The sequence below is a fragment of the Rhincodon typus genome, chromosome 5 (assembly GCF_021869965.1).
Source record: "Rhincodon typus isolate 14 chromosome 5, sRhiTyp1.1, whole genome shotgun sequence".
Taxonomy (NCBI): Eukaryota; Metazoa; Chordata; class Chondrichthyes; order Orectolobiformes; family Rhincodontidae; genus Rhincodon; species Rhincodon typus.
In genome coordinates this window covers 91986305-92009211 of record NC_063336.1, presented here as the reverse complement: position 1 = coordinate 92009211, position 22907 = coordinate 91986305, and the positions used below count along the sequence as shown (strand labels likewise).

At 38.9% G+C, this 22907-nt stretch overlaps 1 protein-coding gene across 1 annotated transcript in view; it reads left to right on the top strand.

Annotated features, from left to right (window-relative positions):
- The window catches only part of LOC109928798 (CUB and sushi domain-containing protein 1-like), a 2165117-nt gene that overhangs the window by 1665715 nt on the left and 476495 nt on the right, over window positions 1-22907 (top strand). Inside the window, exons 16-20 of the mRNA XM_048597409.1 lie at window positions 5341-5352; window positions 7123-7305; window positions 9169-9495; window positions 15568-15762; window positions 18422-18560. Coding sequence (XP_048453366.1) covers window positions 5341-5352; window positions 7123-7305; window positions 9169-9495; window positions 15568-15762; window positions 18422-18560 — 856 coding nt within the window. The remainder of the gene's footprint in view (window positions 1-5340; window positions 5353-7122; window positions 7306-9168; window positions 9496-15567; window positions 15763-18421; window positions 18561-22907) is intronic.

Genomic DNA, 22907 nt, shown 5'->3' with positions numbered 1-22907 from the left:
CTATTGGAAACATTTCAGGTGCTTTCTAGACTAATAGCTGCAATGGGCACATTGTGTTATGAGGAATGGTTGGACAAGCTAAGTTTGTATATGCTGGAGTTTAGAAGACTAAGCAATTTGATTGAATTCTCTGTGAGCCTGAAGAGTCTTAGCACGTTGGATTTGAGGAAGAGTCATTGTTTGGAATGTAAACTCTCTCTGCCTTTGTTCATTGAAGCATCACATTGAATTCTTAAGCAGAGTCATATCAGTCTCAAAATGTTAACTCTGTTTCTCACTCCACAGATGGTGCCAGACCTTCTGAGTTCTCCAGCTTTCTTTGTGTGTGTTTCAGGTTTCCCTCTCTTGTTTTCGTATGGGGGAGATGATCATTGCATCTCAAAGCTCCTGATGCATTGTCCCTTTCTTCCATCTGGAATCCCATTTATTCCCATGGCTTTGTGTGATTACAATTAAGAACAGTGGTCTTCTTTATCTCATTTTGGCTTCAGATCCCTCTGGGAGAGATTTGTGAGGCATGTCTTCTGCACCATGTGCTGATCATTGAATAAGCTTTGAAAGTTTTCAGACCATCGCTGTAAGATGACAGTCTGAATAATTTAATGGTGCCTGCACCTGATAGGTAGGTTAAACTGACCTCAAGGCTTTGTCAAAAGATTTTCTTTCTCCCATATCTGCACACATTTGTATCCCCTCAGTGAGTGCTATCTACAAATTGTGTTGAATGGCTCGGAGAGTGATTTGCAGAGTGCTGCAGGTTTCACATTATGCAACGTTTGCAGCCTGCTCATCACTACATTCAAGTAATCTGTTGTGGCAATAGCTTTCTTTTCTCAAAATTCATGGATTTCCATATCATTTTCACTGCATCAGTCTTGGTTTCTTCAGGTTGAGAATCCAGCCACTTCTACAGTTGGGCCTTGCATTTCAGTTGTCCTCACTGCTTTGCTGGGTTAATGTCAAAGCCCAGAATTGAGTTGTTGAAGAAATAGTTAACTGATGATGGAAGGTGAAAGAACTTCAGCCAATATCCATTGTTGTTCAGAAGATTGTAAGGTGGTCTTAGTGAAGCATAAAAGATCTTCAGTAAAATTTAACAGGTTGGAAGCTGTGAGGATGGGCTGAATTTTCATTCATGGATCTGGAGAGCAGAGTCATCACATTTCCTGGCTCCACAAACTTGGGCAGTAAAAACTGGCTTAAAAGTTGGGATTTTTGTCCTGGAGTGGCAAAGATCCCTGGGCATTGGACTGGATGACCTGGGAACAAATACAGAGACCAGCTGGACAGAAGCCTTGGCTTGGTGCTTTGGCTCTGTGTTGCAATTCTGAAGAAATTAAAATATGAAATAGCACTCCACACTCACCCTTCGTAAGCCTTCAACCCACCACACATTCCATGCCAGCGCATCCCACCTCATGCCTACAGCCCCCATGGCACTCAGATTGTCCAAGCCAGCCCATGTCCCCTGTACCTATAATTTTATCCCTTCCTAACTTCCAAGGCAACTGCCGCACACATCCTCCCTTGGCTTTTTATAGCCTATATGTCAATTATTGCCAATGCGAATTCATGTCCCCCACACATTGCCCTTTGTCTTTACTCAGCCCTATTTTACCATGCACTTCTAAAAACTCTGCAGTCTCATCCTTAATAATGGATTCTAAAATCTTACTAATGAGAGACATGAATAAGTGAACAGCAAAGGTCTTTTTCCAAAGGTAGGGGAGTTCAAAACCAGAGGGCATAGTTTTAAGGTGAGGGGCAAAAGATTTAAAAGGAACATTTTCACATAGAGGGTAGTTTATATGTGTAATAAATTGCCAGAGGAAGTGGTAAAGTTACAACATTTAAAAGACATTTAGACAAGTACACGACTAGGAAAGGTTTAGAGGGATATGGGCCCAATGCAGGCAAATGGGACTATTTTAATTTGGGATACATGGTCGGCATGGATGAGTTGGACCGAAGGGTTTGTTATGGTGCTCTATGACTCTATGACTGAGGTCAGGTTAACTGGCTTGCAATTTTGTATCTTCTGCCTGCCTCCTTTCTTAAACAGGGATGTTACATTAGCTCAGAAAGTTGTGGAGGTCAACTCATTGAACATATTTACGACAGAGATGGATAGATTCTTGATTAGTAAGGAGATCAAAGGTTACAGGGAGAAGGCAGGAGAATGGAGTTGAGAAACACATCAGCCATGATTGAATAGTGGAGCAGACTCAAGGCGCTAAATGGCTTCATTCTGCTCCTATATCTGATGGCGTTTTGGTAAACTAAAACCTTCTGTTCACTGTCAACCAACCAGCCAATCTTTGCGTCATTCACAAATATATCATCCCTCCCACATTCTCATCTGCATCATTTATGACTATCACAAACAATAACAGGCACAGCTCTGATGTTGCTGCTGCACACAGGGGTTCAGTCATGCGAGCAGCCTTCTACCACCATCCCGTGTTTTCTGTCATTCAGTCAATTTTGAATTAAACTTGCCAAGTTATCCAGGACTGCATGAACTTTTTTTTTATCTTCTTCATCAGTTTCCCATATAAAAATGTGAAGTCACCACAATCTGCTATCTCATTGGAGAGAGACAGCTGGTGGTGGTTTAGCCTGAGGGTTATTACGTCTCAGGCAAGGGGAGACGTTGAGAAGAAGCTTCTTCATGGTAACCTCAGCTGGTGCAGGAAGTGAACCCATACTTTTGGCATCACTGTGCATCGCAAACCAGATGTCCAGCCGACACAACTAACAAATCCACTTTGTATACAATCCTGAATATTTGCAGACATCCATGGCTTTCTGGACTTGTTGCTCTTACGTTTCATCCTAAAGGGCATATGATGGGCCTGTACTCCTCCCTTTCCCATTTCCCCCCTCCTACAACACATCTCCAAAGTACTTTTTTGAATGCCTCCCACTGTTCTGCTGTAGATTTACCCTCAAGCAGCTGTTCTCAGTCTGACTGGGAACCTTATCAATAAAACTGTTTCATCAATAAAGTGATTTACTGTATTTGACTTCCTGTCATAATATTATTCCTTATGGCAACAAACATTTTATTCTAGTGGGTAATCTCTCGGAACAACAATCATTAAAATTCAGTGACAATTCAGAATCTGCAAACAATTTAAATTATGAATAAAACTGAAATGGCTGGTACCTGACTGTGAAAATGGAAGGTTGTTGAAACAGCCTTACAGCATAAATTCAGTAAAGGTAGTCTCTAGGCTAATTTCAACACTCAAAGAGAAATAACTGTGAGAACTTTGTTGGCAGTTCCAATGAGCTGGAAAATTAATTAGTTTACACACTTTTATGTGGATTCCATGCTACTATTAACAATTCCAAAGGTACTTGACTTGTCAAAAGATATAGCACTTCTCTAAGTGTCCACACCTGCACTTACCAGGTCTCCAATGAGCACATCACCTTTGAAACACCTTGGGGACCGAAATTAGATATGAGTGGAGGCAGCTACTGATTTATTTGGGCTACTGTCCTCAAGAAATGTGCACATGTGAAATACTCCATTCCCACCCTGTAAAAACAGTGGGCCCCTTGTTCGGGGATGGGATTTCCAGGCTTGTCCGTCACTTTGGAGTAATAGAGATCATCATAATTAAGATCCAGATCAATACTTCCCCGTATGAAGGAGTCTAAAAGTAGGGAACACCCACTTAAAAATTTTTGGTCTCCCACTTGAGAGCGAGATGACAAGATTTTTGTTTTCTTCTCTCAAGATTGTGTGAATCTTTCAAATTCTATTTCCCAGAAAACATTGGAAGTTGTGTCATTGAAAACATTTGTCTGAAAGAGATAGACTTTTGATTGTCAAGGTTTTTGGAGGAGGAATGGGGCTTGTGTGGGAAGGGCAGTCCTCTAACTGATAGGATCTTAGAACATGCAATTTCCTTATTTAGCCTTCTTTCCAAATGGGTGATAGTTTGATCCCAAACATAAAGTTAGCTTGAGCCAGCCTGTGCCAGTAAACAGTCTTTGCTGGATATAACTGCTTTGTCGATTCAATGGATAGCAAAGCCCTAATTCCCCTGATTTAGGGTTCCATAACCATGAGGCATAGATTTAGATAAAGAGCTAGGAAATTTGAGATGGGAGTAGGTGGGCGGAGATTCAAGGGGAAGTATTTTCACCCGGAGGATCATAAGGATCTGAAGCTGCACAAAGGCAGAAACCCTCCGAATATTTTTTATAAAGTGATTGATCATGCACTTGAATTCCTTTTACTGACAAGGAAGTAACTAACAATTTGAAAGTGTTACTAAAACTGAATGGCTACCTATTTGTCAGCACAGTCATGATGAACCAAATTACCTCTTTGCAGATATTTTCCAGGCAACACGTTCAGAAATGTTATTGACACACCTGTGGAGGAGGCGAGATTTAAATTTAGGTCTCCTGTCTCAGAGATAGGAACACTACCACCACATCAGAAGAACCTTTAATGACCTCTTCGTATGCTGTATATTTCTGATTCTGCAGTGTGAAGCATTCCTTTGATGAGACACTGAATGGCAGCCAGTATGCAAACAACTCTACTCCAGTCAATTCCATTAAGCCATTAGCTTATATTTAATCTGCACCTCAGTATAAGGAGCTGGCTGCTAAACATTGCCTCTTCCAACACCTCTGCAAATATTGAAATTCCACCTAATGCTTTTGAGAATGGAGGAAAGATATACGGAACGGGGGCTTTAAGCTGGACTTAAAACACACTGTTTTCTCCCACTGAAAATTGTGACACCTTCTGATAGAATACAAGTGATCTCACTACTTTCAGTTAGAGGATATTTACAAATATCATACGGATTCTTTTTCTTTTTTTCAGTTTTTGTTTTGCAAATGAATGAATTAGTATTTCTATGAACATGTAAATTGTATCCAAAGACAAGCTCTGATGTACACATTGCACAGATAAAATTATGGCATTTCTTAATGTAATTATTATCTATACTGAATGGTACCAATTATATCTTTGAAGGAATTACAAAAGTCACAATTTGAATAGGATAAGTGCTTTAAGAGAAACGAAACACAATTAAGGCAGTATTGTTTTGAATACTTATTATGTTTTGAATGTATGATTATTAAATAATCTTTAATAACCTAGCCACCCACAAATTGACTCAAAGCAGCTTTTCATATATCAAGAAATTATTACTTGGCACCAGAGTTCAATAAACTTTAATGACAGACCAATATACCTGCCAACCTCTCAGTGGTTTTATTGGAGTTTCCAGATTTATTGCTGTATATTTTTCCTCTTCAGTTCCTGAGTCGTCTTCATCTTAATGTGCCACAGTTTCAGCAGAGCAGCATACAAGGGCGAGATTTCCCTTAGCCTTTAAAAAATAATTGGAAATGCATTATATACAAGTATGTTTAATGTTTTGCCACAAGCGGCATGCAGAGAGAAGATATTTTTACTTCTGGTGCAAGTAGTTCTGTTTTTGAGTGGGTTATTCAGAAATTCCAACCTAACTACAATTTCTTTTGTTAAATATCTTCATTTATTTGGTTCTCTTCCAAGTTGAATCAAGTTGGGGATAATTGGATGTCCCATGCAGTTTCAGCAGGAGTAAAGAAAACATTAATGGAGCTAATTCTGATTATTCAGTTAGAAATTGCTCTTACAAGGTGCTAAGGGTGAGAGAGTTAGTCCTGCAGGATATCATTTAAGTGAGCATAACTTCCCACTAGGAATGCAGATTTGTGGAATAAAGTTACATATAACAACAATCCCACCTTTATGTTGCATTCCTGTCAATTTTTAACTGACCAAAACCTGAGTGAGATGTAACCATTTCTGAATTTGGGATTTCATTCTTCCTGATATTACTTTAATTCTGCTTCCAGCAATAGGAAAACCCCAGCACCTAGCAACAGTAATGTTATCAAGCAAGTTAAGCAGCCAATCACATTGAAGAATTCTCACAGATTGCAAGCCACAAAATAACAAGCAGGTTTTGTCTTTCTCTTTTTATGATTTATGAAAAGTGTAATAAAAATTTTGGACATTAATTGGAGCTAAGGTAGAAGCTAAAGAAAACTGCAAAAGTATTTTAAGTATTTTTAAACAACCAATGAGGACAATTGACATTAAACAAATATAAACTTCGATTATCAGACTACAGAGTTTTATCAGAAGTAATTATGATTAAATGCACTTTCTAAAAAGCCTGGTTGATCCTGTTTCAACAAGGTGTAACTTCTTGACATTTTTGTCCAAGTCTATTCAAATAATAAATGAAAATTCAAATAATGTCAGGACTTTTTAATCACTTTCCACCAAAGAGCACATCCTGCAAATATATGTAATTGTGCATGTGCAACTGGCAAAGGTTGCTGTCATTTTCCAAGATTAATCACAGCAGTCATGTTTTAGGACTAAAATGACCCTTACACTTTTTTTTTTGCTTGTGGGCCCTGCAGCTATTACAAAGCTTCCAATTCTGATGTTTTTATTGAAATCTCCAATCTTCCCTCTTAATAGATCTAACTACCTGTTCCACTTACTCTGGTCCTAATGCAATTCGTACAAATTGAAGAAAACAAGCATTAAATTAGGTCAGAAGAGAAAATCAAATATGTACAATAGTGTGGATATGCATAATAAGTAAATGATTATGATGTGTATGTTAATTAGAGCAGTGAATGCTGCTTGTGTGGCAGATGCCTGGAGGAGTCAGTCTGGAATTGAATCAGCTCTCTTGTTGAGTACCTTTCATAATGCTGGCAAACTGCTTATGAGAAACAAAGCCTCTGAGAAGCAGCTTCCCAATTTGGATGGAAAAGATTGACCTAGATGATGTTATTCCTGAAGGCCTGCAACAGTAGGTGAAAGGAGAGAAGGAAGGAGCAGGTGACATGTGAGCAGCACATTATTATTACATCAAAACTTAAGTACGTTCAGGCGCAAAATCTATGAGCAGTGGCCTAGTTTCAAGGAGGTAACTACATCTACTCCTTTCCTTTTAGAGGATGAAAGACCCACTGTATTTATCTAGCATTTTCTGCATTCGTCAGCTGATATTTCACTTTGGAATAGTTTGTATACCAGCCTTGACTCATTGATCTCTTTCTCTGTTCTCCCAGAAATCGAAACGGGAAGCTGCGGTGACCCAGGTGTTCCTGCTTATGGTAAAAGAAGTGGGGACAGTTTTTTACATGGTGACACGTTGACATTTGAATGCCAATCAGCGTTTGAATTAGTCGGAGAGCGGACAATTTCATGTCAACAGAACAATCAGTGGTCTGGTAACAAACCGAGCTGTGTCTGTAAGAATCCTTCAGTTTAAATCTTTTTGCCGCCTTGACATTTCATTTCAATGCACTCTGAACCTTTCAAAGATGGTTCCTCTGAGGACATTTCCTTTGCTGTGTTTTGATTTACCAAATACATTGGAAGCACCTTGTGATGGATACTTGTATTCTGGGGCAATTTTAAAGTGGAAGATTTTGTTTTGTAGATATAGGTTCTGTTCTAAGTATTCTCATAATTAATTGGAATGACCATGTGATAAATATGTGAAATTCATCATGTCAGGCTACCTTCTCTCCAAAACAAGTTGATGATGACTCTATCAGAGATGTCAACCGCATATATTCCACCATGGCTTCATTCACTTGAATGGGGCTTTAGCATCAATTTGGGTTGGGTGTTACCTAACCCTGGAAAAAGATGACTAGGTACAATTGCATACTGAGTGACAGGGAGGCAGAGTCAACTTAGTCTCCTTTTTCCATTTGGACTAGCTTTTACAAATATTATTTGCATGTTTAAAGGAGATGTGAGAGGGAAGCTCTTTATGTAGGGAATGGTAGGTACCTGAACCGTGCTGTCAGGGGAGGTGGTTCAAGCAGATATGACAGCAATGTTTAAGAGGTATTAAGACAGACGCATGAAAAGACAGAGAATATAATGACATGGACCATAGCTGGGATTAGTTTAGAATGGCATTATGGTCAGCACAGACATGATGGGCTGAAAGGCTTGTTCCTGTACTGTGATGTTCTATGTTCTATGTATGCTAGTAACTAAGGAACAAACATATCTGAGTTTTAACAGACCAGAAATCAAAGCATTTGAATGCTCCTGATGGGGGGATTTTCGGACTAAATTGATGTTTCAGATTTGTAAGCTGATACCAAACTATCTTCAAACTTCACCATTTTTGGATCCAAAATGCATTCAACTATAGAACTAAGTTCTATAGATTTGTTTGGCTGAGCTTTTCGAGGAAAATTTACAAAAACATAATTAAAATAAAATGCGTGTATTTTTGGGATAGTGAGGTGTGTGGAACTACACAAGGGTATTCCTGCTTTATCCATATTTGAACAGGCATCATAACACTGTCAATCAATGGTGATGTAATTACTTTATTTTGTGTATTACCTTTCACTGTCATGGTGAACAGTTTGTGATGATTTGCTTATGGTAAAGAACAACAAAACACCATTGAAATTTGCAGATAAGAAGGAGGCCCATCTGTGTTACTTTGTTTTTGGAGGAACTCAGAGTTAATCCCAGTTCTAATGTCTCCCCATTGTCCTGTACCTTTCACTGCTTCAAATGTTCTGTTTTCTCTTGTTGCACTGGCCTCCTGTTCAATTTGTCTCTGTGGCATTCTGTAACAGCTCTGCACAAAGAAATCTCTTCTTTCCTTTCCCCAATCTCACTGACAGATAATCACTGATTCTTCAGTCTTTCTCTCTTCACTCATCCGAAACTGTTCATCATTTTAAAGGCAATCTAGATGTCAACTGGAAAATGTCTTCTTCTTACAGAGTTGCATTTTCCTTTTGCTCCACATAAGCCGCACTTCCAAGCTATCAAATGTTCACTATGTTCTTTTCACTGCTTCTAAAAATTGAATTTGAGTACGAAAGAGTTGTCATCACCTACCATACATTGAACGATATGTTAGTGTAATGACTCACAAAAGAATATTCCAAATATTTAATTTGATGATTATGGACCAATGAAAATATGTCATGTCTCTTTAAATATTAAGAGCCCTCTTTTTGTCTTCCAACATGCTGTATTAATTTACAGAAAGTAATTGATATTTATGGTACTGTTTGCATTGATTGGATTAGTGATATATAAATTTATTGTTTTCTGAATTTTTTGGACAGTCTCCTGCTTCTTCAATTTTACCACACCGTCCGGCATTGTGCTATCGCCAAATTACCCGGAGGAGTATGGCAACAACATGAACTGTGTGTGGCTGATCATTGCAGAACCAGCAAGCAGGATTCACCTGATCTTTAATGATTTTGACATTGAGCCTCAGTTTGATTACCTTACAATAAAGGACGATGGGAGTGCTGACTCTACAGTTCTCGGAACTTTCTCCGGTGATGATGTACCTTCCCAGCTGGCCAGCAATGGGCACGTCACCCGCCTAGAATTCCAGTCAGATCATTCCACTACTGGGCGTGGCTTTAACATCACGTACACAAGTAAATTGGCATGGTTTTGTTTTCTTCCAGTCAATGTTGTCGGCTTTCCCTTTTCCACCATTAAGGGATATTAACGCTAGACTTTTAATCCCGAAACTCAACTAATGAACCTGGGTTCAAATCCTGTCATAGCAGATGGTGAAATTTGAGTTTAAGATTTAAAAATCTGTAATTAATCAACTGATGACCATGAAACCATTTTTGATTGTTGAAAAAGCCCATCTGGTTCACTAATGTCCTTCAGAGATAGAAATCTACCATCCTCACCTGGTCTGGCCTACATGTGACTCCAGACCCACAGCATGTGGTTGACTCTCAACTGTGCTCTGAAATGGCCTGGCAAACCACTCAGTTCAAGGGTAGCCAGGGATGGGCAATAAATTCTGGCCAGTGATTCCCACAAGTGAATAAAAAAATGTTCTTAGTGTAAGGGATGAAAGCCTGACAGGTTGCATGGCAGAATACAGGTTAGGCTACTAGTGCCTTTTATGTTACAGGGTGGAGTGTTTCAGGATTGAACATTCCAACCCTAGCTATATTATATCTGGTATCTCCCATCAGATGGCATCAGTTTTCATATTGTGTTGAAGGTAAGTTGAATGTGCAACACCATAGACCATTTCACATGTTCGCTTGAAACCATTTCAGCATACCTTCAGTGGTTTATCAAGAAACAGGCTATCACTTAAGTTTGGAAAATGTGATCCTTTTCAATTCATTCTGGGGAGATGAGCATTATGAGTAAGGCTGGGATTTATTGCCGCTGCCACGAGAGAAGGTGGTGGTGATCTGGAATGTTGTGCAGTGTAGTGAAGATACTCCCATGGTACATTTAGATAAGGAATTTCAGAAGACTGAACTAAGCAGTGACAATGAAGGAGCGTTTGATGCATAACCTCGTTAGGGTGGTATGTGATAGAAGGACTCAGAATTGATATTGTTTCTATGTACCTCCTGTCGTTTTTCAAAGTGTTGGTGGAGGCTTGAGGAGGAAAAGTCTTGAGTAATGATGTGGAATAATTTAGTTGGGTCTGCTATCAGCAAAGAGTTGAAAGAAAAAAGAAGTTGAAATAAGAAGAAAATAGAGAATGAAGAACTCTTTCCCGGCCAAGCCATATCTGCTCAAGTGTCAGAATTTTAAATGCAAATCTCAGTTGATATTATTGGCTTGCTCGCCGAGCTGGCTGGTTATCGTGCGGAGGCCTCACTGATGATGTTACCTAGTATGGTGACAAAATGCCTGTATGATAACCAGCCAGCTCGGCGAGCAAACCAATAACCTCATCCACCACCCGAGCTACAAATCTTTGCAAGAACCTTAAGCAAATCTCAGCTCATCTAGATATCACAATAAATGAATTGCCGCAACAAACCTCAAAAAAAGTCACCAAAATTATTGTTACAATGTATCACCAATATGTTCAGTGTTTTATGTTCAAATAGGTTTGTTAAAACTAATCACTTGAGGGGAATGTGACTGATAAATGTAATCTCACCTGTTACAGCTCAATATTTAACCGCATTTCCCACTGTTCCATTTGGAAATGACAGGGAAGGAGAATACTGTAAGAATTCAAATTATTTTTTGATCAACATTTATCGTCTTAGAGTCATAATTGCTGCACCAGAGGAGGAGATCATTTGGACTATCAAGCAATGGGGTTAATTTGGTTTCCACTCTCCGTCCCTTTCCCCATAGCTCGACATTTTGATTTACCCTGCAGGTACCTAGCCAATTTCCTTTTGAAAGGCACAATTAAATCTTTCTCCACCACACTCTCATGTAGTGCATTCCAGATGGAAATGTTTTGCAGCCATTATGTTGGTAGAATTATCTGGATCATTTGATTTCTTGGTAATTGGCTGGAAGATGGATGATTTACAACATTGAAATCATATCCCAGGTACCTCCCATCTGCATCTACCAAGATAAAGAATTCTGCCATGACAGAGCATCGCTAAGTAGTTCAGCGACCCAGCTGAAAATCACCTCAAGTTGCGCACAGGAAAATCAGGAGAGTTGGTGAGGCCTGTTCTGTGTCCAGGTCTGATTGCCCTGTTATAGGAAGGATATTATTAAACTGGAGAGGGTTCAAAAGAGATTTTCCAGGATGTGGCCTGAAATGGAAGATTTGAGTTATAAGGAGAGACTGGATAGTCTGGGACTTTTTTCACTGGAATGTAGAGGTTGAGGGGTGACTTTATAAGAGGTTTATAAAATCATCAGAGTTATAGTTAAGGTGAATGGCAGGTGTCTTTTTCCTAAGGTGGGGGCTTTCAAGACTGTGGGGCATATTATTAAGGTGAGAGGAGAAAGATTTAAAAAAGACATGAGGAACAACTTTTTTTACAGAGAGTGTGATTCGTGTGTAGAATGAACTTCTAGAGATAGTGGTAGATGCGGGTACAGTTATAATTTTAAAAGATATTTGCATAAGTACATGAATAAGAAATGTCTGGGGGGATATGGGCCAAGCACAGGCATGTGGGACTAGTTTAGTTTGAGATTATGATTGGCATGGACTGGTTGAACCAAAGGGTCTGTTTCCACGCTGTGTGACTCTGACAGCTGGGTTCAGCTTTTGAATACCATCTTACTCTGCTAGTGTAATTGGAATGCCTCAAATAACCAAATTATTTAATTGCTAAAATAACTCATTAAAGTTTAAAGGAATTGCTTTACTGAGGAGTTCACTTCTGTGCAGATCATAAAACTCAAGATTGTCACATTTCAAGTGAAACAGCAATTCAGTGATCAATTTCTCATGCATTCCAAGAATTGAAAAGTCACTCAACCAGTAAATACCCATATACTGAAACTCACTGAGAGGAAACTCTCACACGAGGGCAAAAAAAGATAAAATCTGCTTTTCAAAGAAATAAGAATGATGCTTGAGGCAATCATTTAAACAAAATATGACTTATTTTGGCAGGAGTCCAGACAGTTCCAATTTCCTTTCAGTTGCAAATACACTGTTATCAACACTCTAGGTGATTTAATTGAGATGGTTTGTAATGGGTGATTATAGCAATCTGTACTTGTGTTGACAGGCAGAAATAAAGAGCTAGTGTGTCTCGATGAATGGCCAAGATTTATAAAGCAGGTCACCAAAGCTGAAAAAGAGTAAGAGCAAAGCTAAATGTAATATATATAAAGTTGTGGCTAATTGATATCAAACCAGAGATTTTAAAAGAGAGCTGAGAGAGGTAATTTCTGTACATTGTTTTCTCTGGAGAATATCTCATTTGAGTTGGAGATGGTGCACTTTATGAATTTCAGCACCAGAGAGATGCCATTAAATCAGGATGCAACATTGAGTTTGCACAAAAATGAAGTTAAGAAAGTGAGGGGAAGGGAATAGGTAGTTATTGTGATTTCACAAACATGGAATCATGACTTGACCAAGTGAGGAAATTTGACGCAAGGACTTGCTTGGTGCAATGTTTTAGGCACCAGTGGGGTATACCACTGTGTACCCCAGCATATAAATATCTATTATTGCTACCTGGAAATAACTAGACATTCTTTCTCTTTATTTTAAATTGATTTTTGTATGCTGCCAATGTACAGAAACTGGAATAAAAACAATATGCTAAAGTTGTCAGCTGGTCAGGCAGTATCCACGGAAACAGAGCGAGAGTTTAAGGGCTTCATGATACAAAAAAACCGGCTTCCCATATTAGAGACCCATCCAGGATTTTGGGACAGAGAATGGCACATTAGACTGGGGGTTAGGAAACTGGTGATTTTACAAAACTGCAGACCAAAGTGAGGGGGTTAGGAAGCTGGGATTTGAGAGGTGATGGTTGGCAACAGGAAGGAATCCTGGAGAAAAGCAATACCTTATTGTGGAAAAGGTCTTCCGATAATCTTGGGGGTTCCATCACAAAGTCAAAGCTGTTACACACTCGTGCTCTGTGCATTGGAAGTCTCCCAGCCTGTGCATTTGGTTGAGACCTCTCCTGCTGTTGGTTAAATTGCGATGATGGCAGGATGAGTACCTTTAGTGGGAATTAATTGGCCGTTTCAGAGCCTCAACTGTGCCACTTGTAGATGGATACCCAACGCCACCCTTGCTGCTGGTATGAATGTGATGGAGGTGGGGTTGAGCTGATAGACAGTGGACAAAGCACTTGCTGAATTCAACAAATTCACCCACCAACAGCAAGGAACTGGCAAATCCAGCCCAGTGTTTCCAGTCAATGATCTTTAATTTGATCAGAGGCCCAGGAAAATGTCAAAGAAGTACCACGGATCTGAAATATCGTATCTGGTTCTCTCTGCACTGATATGCTGCCATATCTGCCGAGTAATTCAGCATTTTTGTTTTCATTTCCCATTTCTAGTAGCTGCAATATTTTTTTTCTGTTCAGGGTATAGGATCTCCTTTTTTTCAAACAAAATTATCTCCGGGTTTAGTTTTACCATCTCTGGCTTAAGTGATTCTTTCTCAAGATCTCAAAGTGTGGAAGTTGTTAACTCCTTCAGTTTCCTCTGTAGGCTTTCAGCTAACATACAAGTTTAGCAGTAGTAGGGAAGGCAAATGGAAATGTTGGCTTTTAGTTTGAAGGGAATGGAGTATAAAAATAGTCTTGCTGAAACTCAACAAGATATTAGTCAGACCACCCTTGGAATACTGTGGAGAGTTTTCGTTCCCTTATCGGTGAAAAGATATACTGGAATTGGAAGCAGTGTAAAGAAATTTCATGCGGCTGATCCAGGGATATGGATGGATTTCCTTATGAAGACAGGTTGAGTAGATTGGGCCTGTACTCATTAAAGTTCAGAAAAATGAAAGGTGACCTGATAAAACATTCAAGATACTAAGATGACTTGACAGAGTAAATGTCGAAAGGTTGTTTCCCCCTGTGAGAGGGTCTGGGACCGGAGGGCACAATCTTAGCAAGGAGTTGTCCATTTAAAGCAGATAGATATAGGGAGGGATTTCTTCTCTCAGAGGGCAATGAATCTGTGGAATTCTTTGCTGCACAGGTCTGTCAAGGCTGGGTCATTAAGAATATTCAAGAGTGAAATAACAGATTTTTACTTAGTAAGGGAATCAAGGCTTAGAGACAAGTCAAGAAAGTGGAGTTGAAGATTATCAGATCAGCCATAATCTCATTGAATGGTAGAGCAGGCTAGATGGGCCGAACGGCCTACTCCTGTCTCTGTTGTATGTTCTTAAAATCCTTTACCATGATCTTGTTGGACTATTAGATTTTGATTTGCCAGCTTCCCTCCCTATAAGTGAGGGAAAAATAGAAAGGGAATCTTATCAAACCTCCGTCACACATTATCCGGTATTTCCAATAATAATAACAGTTGGAGGACTGAGACTTCAGTGAACGTGGTCTTGAATCTTTTATGATTATTAAAATTGCCTTGGCAATGTCTCTTTTGCTAATTTGAAATTTGTTGATAATTTACTATTTCTGGTACACATTTACTGTATATGATCTGCGTTATGATTTTCCTAAAATAATGTTGTCCTAGTATAAAGCATTAATGCCAAAAGTGAAGAATTGAGTAATGCGTTAATTGTAGAAGTAAAGCCACCACAGTCCTAGAGGACCATCTGGTTGCTGTCATATTAGAGAGAGATGACTTATGGCGGTTTAACCTGAGGGATACCACTCCTCAGGTGAGGGGTGAGGTTGAGAAGGTGGGGCCTTCATGGTAACCTCAGCCAATGAGAGAATTGAACCAGTGCTATTGGCATCAGTCTGCACCGCAAACCAGCAGTCCAGCCAACTTAGCTGACAACCCCAATGTTGGTTGTAAGTCCCTGCCAAAAATGTTATTCTCACTCAATTATGCATAAAGCAAAACTGAAAAATGTTTCCGGCCCATTTATCACCCTAATCTGTGCAAAGTTGAGATCAAGAACTCATAAAGAACACTTAACAATTATGGTGCTGCCAAATACCTATGTTGATAACTAGAGTGAACTGGAAAATATGTGTCTGAAGCATAATGGTGATAGATGAAGTAGCAGAAAGGACTCCTTTGGATGTTATTTATGAATCATTTCCAGGCAGTAATGATATTATTTTTGTATTATTCTTAACCAGCTTTTGGCCAAAATGAATGTCATGACCCTGGCATTCCTGTCAATGGAAAACGGTTTGGCGATATATTCCTGTTGGGAAGTTCTGTCTCTTTTCATTGTGATGAAGGCTTTATTAAAACCCAAGGATCTGAGACCATAACCTGTGTTATACAAGAGGGAAATGTCATCTGGAATTCTGCCGTGCCGCGATGTGAAGGTAATAACTGCATAAGCTATGTTTCTTCAGAAAGGGAGAAGAAATGGAATTAATTTTCTTCTTACAAACTGCTTACTATGACTTCAGTTACTCTTTTTTTAATAATACAATGAAATGGACCTGTTTTCCTCCTCGCAGTACATTATTAATTGTCATCATATAGGATCATGTAAAATTAAAGATCAGAGTGTTTCATGTAAATGTACATGTTCTTCTAGCTTTCTGAAAGGACTAGCCATTTTAAGGATATTTTAACTATTCTACACTCAGCCAATGCAAACATAGCAGTTGGTCATCCAGTCCATCTGCTACGGGTCGTTCTGAGTGTGGGACATCTTGAAATGCTGTTTACCCAATGAATATCCTCATCCTTAATTGAGATTTAACTGAGCTTTCTGCATCCAGTATACCAGCTGAATTCTTCAAAATCCTACACATGCCTTTGGACTAGGTTTTCATTGTATCCAGGAGACACTGTAGGGGAGTGAAAATGGCAGCTGGACTCACTTCCAGAAAGCCTGTCTCATTTCCTAACGGCCCCTGTTGTAGCATTGCTGTTTAAGGATGTGAGCTGGTTTGGGTCTCAACCTTGCGCCCTATACTTCTGACCTGACTGCTCTTGTAGGGTTGCTCAATTCCCAATTCCTACAATTTTTATAGCGTTGGGCCAGCTCTTAAAGGACTTGTGGATGGCAACACCTCAGAGGTGTCTGAATGAGGGAACCTTTTCACACTAAATTTCAAAAGGTCTTAATGAGGCCCTTAATTTAAGACTAGACCCATCCAAACCACTTAATACAGCCCCTTATACCCTTCACACTAAGCTATATTGTTTCCATGCCACTTCTGTCATTATACTTTGTGGAGTCAATTAACCCTATAGTGACAGTTCATTGTGTTTTTTTTAAAGTATTAGAAAAGGGCATATACCCATAAAAACTGTTTGTTTTGAGACCCATAAATCTATCACTGATACAGACCCTTTAAAGGATTAATATTAGAAACTGCAAGCACTCAAAACCCCTTTATCTTGTGGGAATTAACGTTACACAATTGACAGAAGAGACCGGATAGACAGAGCTGTGAGTGAATATTTCATTCCCCTGGTGTCAGCTGTTTCAACACTCTAATAGATGTTTTGGCTCTCAGGCAAGACTTATTATGCATGCTTGGCAGAGAGAATTTTTATGACCCCATGGCCCACCTTAAGGATGGAAAATTCAATGTAAATCCTCAGTTGTTTCATTCCATCCATGGATAAATATTTTACAAATATTTTCATGTTCTTTATTAAAAACTGTTATTTTCTACTTCCACCAATCTTTCCAGCAGTGTATTCCATGTCATAATAGCCCTTTGTATAGAAACAAATATATTTTTAATCTCTGCATTTTTATTTTGTTGATGATTTGAACTCTTGAAGAGATGTCTTAGGGCAGCGATGATTGTCCTACAACAACCCAGCAATCTTCCTTTATGTAGGCATAACTCCAACCAGTGGAGAGTATTTCTCCTTACTTCCATTGAGCCGAGTGTTTTTTTCTAGGTCTCTTTGATGTACTTGGACAAATACTGCTGTTATATCAAGGGTAGTCATTCTCACCTCACCTCTGGAGTTCAGCTCTTCCACCCATGTTTAAACCAAGGCTGTAGTGAGGACACAAGCTAAGTGGCCCTGGCAATAAACAGACCAAGCATTAGTGAGCACATTTATCTTTAGCATTTGCAGCTTGATTGATTTGTCTACAACCCTTTCCATCACTTTGTTGATGACTGAGAGTAGACTGATAGAGCGGTAATAGCTGCGTTGGATTTATACTGTCTTATGTAGGCAGGACCTTCCCGGGAAATCTTTCACATTGCAGTGTAAATGCCAATGTCATTTGCTGCATTGGGACACATTTGTTTGGCACATGGCAAGTTCCAGAGCACAAATTTTCAATGCTATTGCCCAAATGTTATCAGGGTGCATCGAATTTGCAGTAACATATGCCTTCGGCCATATTTTGGTCTCACGGTGCAATAAACTGAATTATTTGAAGACTGGCATCTGTGATGCTGTGGACATAAGGATCTTCACTCTCTCCAACATTTTATTACCATTCCTATGGCATCTAAAATGTGGACAAAAATTTTTAATTGCTGCTTAATCAATGACTTAAATGGATTTACATTCATTTGACCAATTGTGACGAAAGGAATTCTAGGTAAAATCAAAGCAAATGGGAATCAAGGCGAAAGACTTTCAGTGAATGTTGTCACATCTCCATAGGAGATGAATAAGTGTAAAATATTGGCCTTGCCAAAAATGTCCATATTCCATGAATGAATTAAAAAAAGTAAATTATTTTTGTACTCTCTGCCCCAATTTATAAAAACTAGGATACCAAAGCATTTTTGCAGCTTTATTGATTGCTGTCACATTTTTTACAGATTTTTTTGTATGAACTCCTTTAACTTAATTCATTTAATTTAGAATAATTTTGTTTTACTTTATTTCAAAATTTCACCTTTTTAGTGTTTTTTTTAAATTCTTGTTTGTTTCTACAATCTTAAAATAGCATAGATTATGGTGGGTTTTAAGTGAAAAATTTGTTTAATAGAATGAAGCATTTGTTTGCATTTAATTGGAGTTTTTAATTTTATCTCTTTCCACCAGCACCATGTGGTGGCCATTTGACAGCACCAAGTGGTATAATTCTATCTCCAGGATGGCCAGGATATTACAAGGACTCTCTGAACTGTGAATGGGTAATTGAAGCAGAACCACGGCATTCTATCAAAATAACATTTGACAGGTTATTAATTTTCAATGCTTTCAACTAAAAGTAAATTGACCTTTCACGCTTTTACCTGTCTCAAGCTTTTCAATGAGTGTGACATGATTGAATTTCAAATGTTGAAAACTAGGAGAATGAGTGCAAAATATCTGCATTTTAATAAACTCCAGTACTATAATTTTGCATTACAGCAGGGCAAATTTATACAGGTGAATAATATAGTGATGAAAATTGTAATCCGTGTGTTCTGCCACTAGGCATCGCTAGCAGTTTTATAAATGACATAGAACTGGAAATAATTACAGCTTAGCAACAGGCCAGTTGTTTCATTAAAGTCTGTAATTGTTTTCTTCTCCTCAAAGGATATTGTCAAAGTGAATGTTACTGCCTCCTCTTCACACCCCTTAAAATAATTGATGGATTTCTCCTTCAGTCATGGTGTGTGCTGAGAATTCATGATGCTAGTTCATCTTTTAAATGTTCATTGTGTTATAAGTGAAATAATTCCACAGAGGCTGATATCCCGTCACCCTTTACTTACACATGGAATGTCGTTGACACTGATCCAGCTCCCGCACAGCCAGCTCTCAGAGTGAACAGAACCTCTGACACTCCTGTTCTTATCTGTCAGCCAGGGCTCCCTGATTGGACCAGATTAACAGCCCTAATCGGGAACTCATATCCTATGAGGTCCACTTGGCTGACATTGTTGCAGTCACTACAATAGGTCTCTAATAAAGTCCTTGAATCCATTCTTGGGCCATTGAAAGTTCAGTATTGGAATATGAATTGGCTTTTAGAATCTTCCAGTTAATTATAATGCAATTCAAACCTTTGCTGAAATACACAAAGACCAACATCACAGAAACATTTTTGAAATTTGTTTGATGTGTAATTCTGCGGTGGGTGCTAGAATATTCTGGAAATGGGCTGGGATACTTCTGTTCAAGTTAAACATTAAAATAACTTTTGAAGAAGAAGCTCATTTGATAGAATTGAATCATTATACTTTAATCGTGTAAATGTTCTCATTGCAGCAATGTTAGTTGTCTTTCATTCAACCTTTTACAATGATGAACTGATTGCTAGACTGAAGAATGAATATTCTGTGTAAAATTCTTTTTTAAGATATTGTCACAAGTGGACTCCTGGCAGAGTTATCTGATCGTTACCATTCCCGATGGGATACCCCAGCCTGTTAGCCATCCGAGTGAGGAGGGATGAACAGGCTCCCTTTTTTTTATTCACCCTTTCCCTTGGTTGGTTGCATCAGAGTTAATTTAGAAAGGATCCCTTTTCTTGTGGATACCATTCTCCCAGATGCAAATGTTTTAAAAGGAGGCAATTTAATCAGGCTTTCTTGAATTAACAATGAATGAGTTTATTAATTACTAAACACACACACTACACACTATACGCATGCTCACCACATGCACACATACTACATACACATGACACAATACACATGCACTACAGACACATACCACATATACACCACACACACATTACACACACACACACTACAGACACTGTACACACTGAGAGGTGAATCCAAATGATAAAAGTTAAATTTCTACATACATGTCACTCAATGAATTGGTTATGAGGAGCAGATAGTTGAAACTTGCAGCTGTTGCAGTGGACATTACAAGTAATGTTGGTTCATGAACAGTCACCTTCATGCTCCTTAGTTTTGCAGATTGGTTGAAATTTATAGTTCTGATGTCTTTTGATCATGGTTGAGTTCTAGCATTCAGGGTGAGAGAGGGAATTCTTAGTTGTCCTATTTCCTTTTTAACTGGTTTGCAGCACTCGGGGTTAGAGAATGTTCTCTTTATTTCCTGGCTGTTGGCTTGCTGCCTTCTACCGCACAACGCAGTAGTGGAAACTAGGCAATAGTTCTTCGACTGTGATCTTCACAGCACAGTAGTGATCAAGCTAAGTGAGTACACTTGAGAGCATTCAGTCCCATTAGTCCACTTCAGCAGGAATGAAATTAAATTTTTAACCCCTGTCCTTGTGTATTCCTAGAGGATAAACCAGACTGGTCTGTAAGAGGTGGCTTTCTGCTGAGAGGGGACAGATTGTCAGCCTCTTGGTTCCTCTTCTCATGAAGTACTTCCCTGTTTAATGTTTCCCTGATTAATGTATGTGTGCAACATTCCATGGCTTCACACAGGTCATTGCCAGACAGACACTGAATTTTAATACGCAGCTTTTGTTCTGTAGCATTCCTCCTTCTAAAAACAACACATTTGGGAATTAAAAGTAAAAAAAGGAATGTTGCCTTCTAAATGTGCATACTTGTTATGTGGACATTTCACAGACAAGAAGGATACTACTCACTTTCCTAATCACCTTATCCTGTCTCACACTTGGTGTAGGAAATAGCACATAAAGTCCCATTTTAAGATGTAGTTTTCCAATCTTGTTTTTCATTGTTCATGTCTAATTAGTTAAAATCCACGTTCCAAGTCTCTAACTTTCTAACATGGGCCGTATCTTTTTGTTGCTGACCCTGCTCTCGTAAATCATAGATCAATGTGTTAATGCAATGTGCTATTCAAATCTGATTTTATAATCCAGTTAGAACTTAAGAAATAGCAGCAGTCCCTTGATGGCCCAGTTGCCAAATACTGGGTGTTTCAACGTTCAAATCAGGGAAGCTTGAAATTTGGTCTCAAATTTGTGTTGTCTTAGCTCAGCCATCGATGTTGCACAATGACTTCTCTGTTTACAAATTAAGGACTAAGGCCTTGACAGCTGATAAAGTGCACTTATTTAAATGTACAATTTGAATTATATAACCCAGATACCAAGAGCCTTGAGTCAATGTCAGTAACCCACTATGGTGCGACCTCTGCCTCTTACCATTGCCTGAAGCTCGTACTGTACCGCAAGACTGATAGGGAACAGGTGCCTACACTATGAACAAAGGTCCTGGGGTGGGGTAATGGAACAGTTACTTTTGAATGTGGAACTTTTGCATGAGTCAGTTCCTTCATGAGAGAAGCATGAAGAAGCAAAAATTCATGTTGATCATGGACATACCTTGAAACTTTTTTTTTGTTATAGTTATATAGGTAACTTTGAGTGAGAAAATAAACTGTCTCAATAAGAATGGTTAAATTTCAAATGTACAATGTAGAGGATGTCACATTATCAGCTATCACAAATAGACTTGTTGATCAAAAAATATAATTATTTCCTTGTGTCTTTGGTATGGAATGGAAGCATTTTGCTGAAACAAACTACAGTGGTTAGCACTGCTGCCTCACAGCGCCAGGGACTCGGGTTCGATTCCAGCCTCGGGTGACTGTCTGTGTGGAGTTTGCACATTCTTCCCGTGTCTGCGTGGTTTTCCTCCGGGTGCTCCGGTTTCCTCCCACAGTCCAAAGATGTGCAGGTTAGGTGGACTGGCCATGCTAAATTGCCCATAGTGTTCAGGGATGTGTAGATTAGGTGGGTTATAGGGGTATGGGTCTGGGTGGGATGCTCTGAGGTTCGGTGTGGACTTGTTGGGCCGAAGGGCCAGTTTCCACACTGTCGGGATTCTATGACTTCTATAAAGCACAAGAGGAAGAATAAGGCTGGAGAATTTGATGTCAGCCAGAGTCAGACCTTTGTTTCAAGTTTGACTAAATACTGTCCTCGGAATAGTTAAGTTTCATTGACCCAACCAGCAACTTGGGTGTCAAATCCTGGGGAGATTTATGACATACAATTTTTTTCTCAATGGATACTAGTAATTTCTTTATATTGCACAAAACACATTCATTTAAAGATTAATTCAGTTGCATCTCTTTTCCTCAGAGTTGGATTTGACCTCAAAGTCTCTTCTGAGGCCAACTACAACCTCTTTTGAGCATTGTACTGAACTATTTCATCAAGCTTGTTTAAGAATTATCACTTAAGTGTGTCTGATTATTTATTTGTCTTTTTAACCTTGTTTGTGTTTTTGTGTTTAAACAAACTTGCCTGAAAAAAAGAGAGACTTTCAACATAATATGGTTTGGTGTCTAAAGTTCTGCACTGAGATGCTGCAGTTTGAAGTTTAATGCATTGGTCTGAAATTACGCTTCTTTCAAAAAAGATAGGTACTTTAATGCTCTGGTTTAATTCAGGCTAACAGCTTTGCTAAACCAAAGCAAAAGGGATTTCAAACAAATGCATTAACCTTCCACACATCAGTATCCCATCCTGTAATGTCAGAAACAAGAAATCTATTTTGGCCACCAACTGTTTTACATTTCATTGCATACATTCAAGATACGTTATTTCAGTCCAAGTAACTGCATTAAATTCAATCACAAGGAATTCATTGCTTTAACCCATTCATACCTAATTGTCTTGACAGCCAGTAAA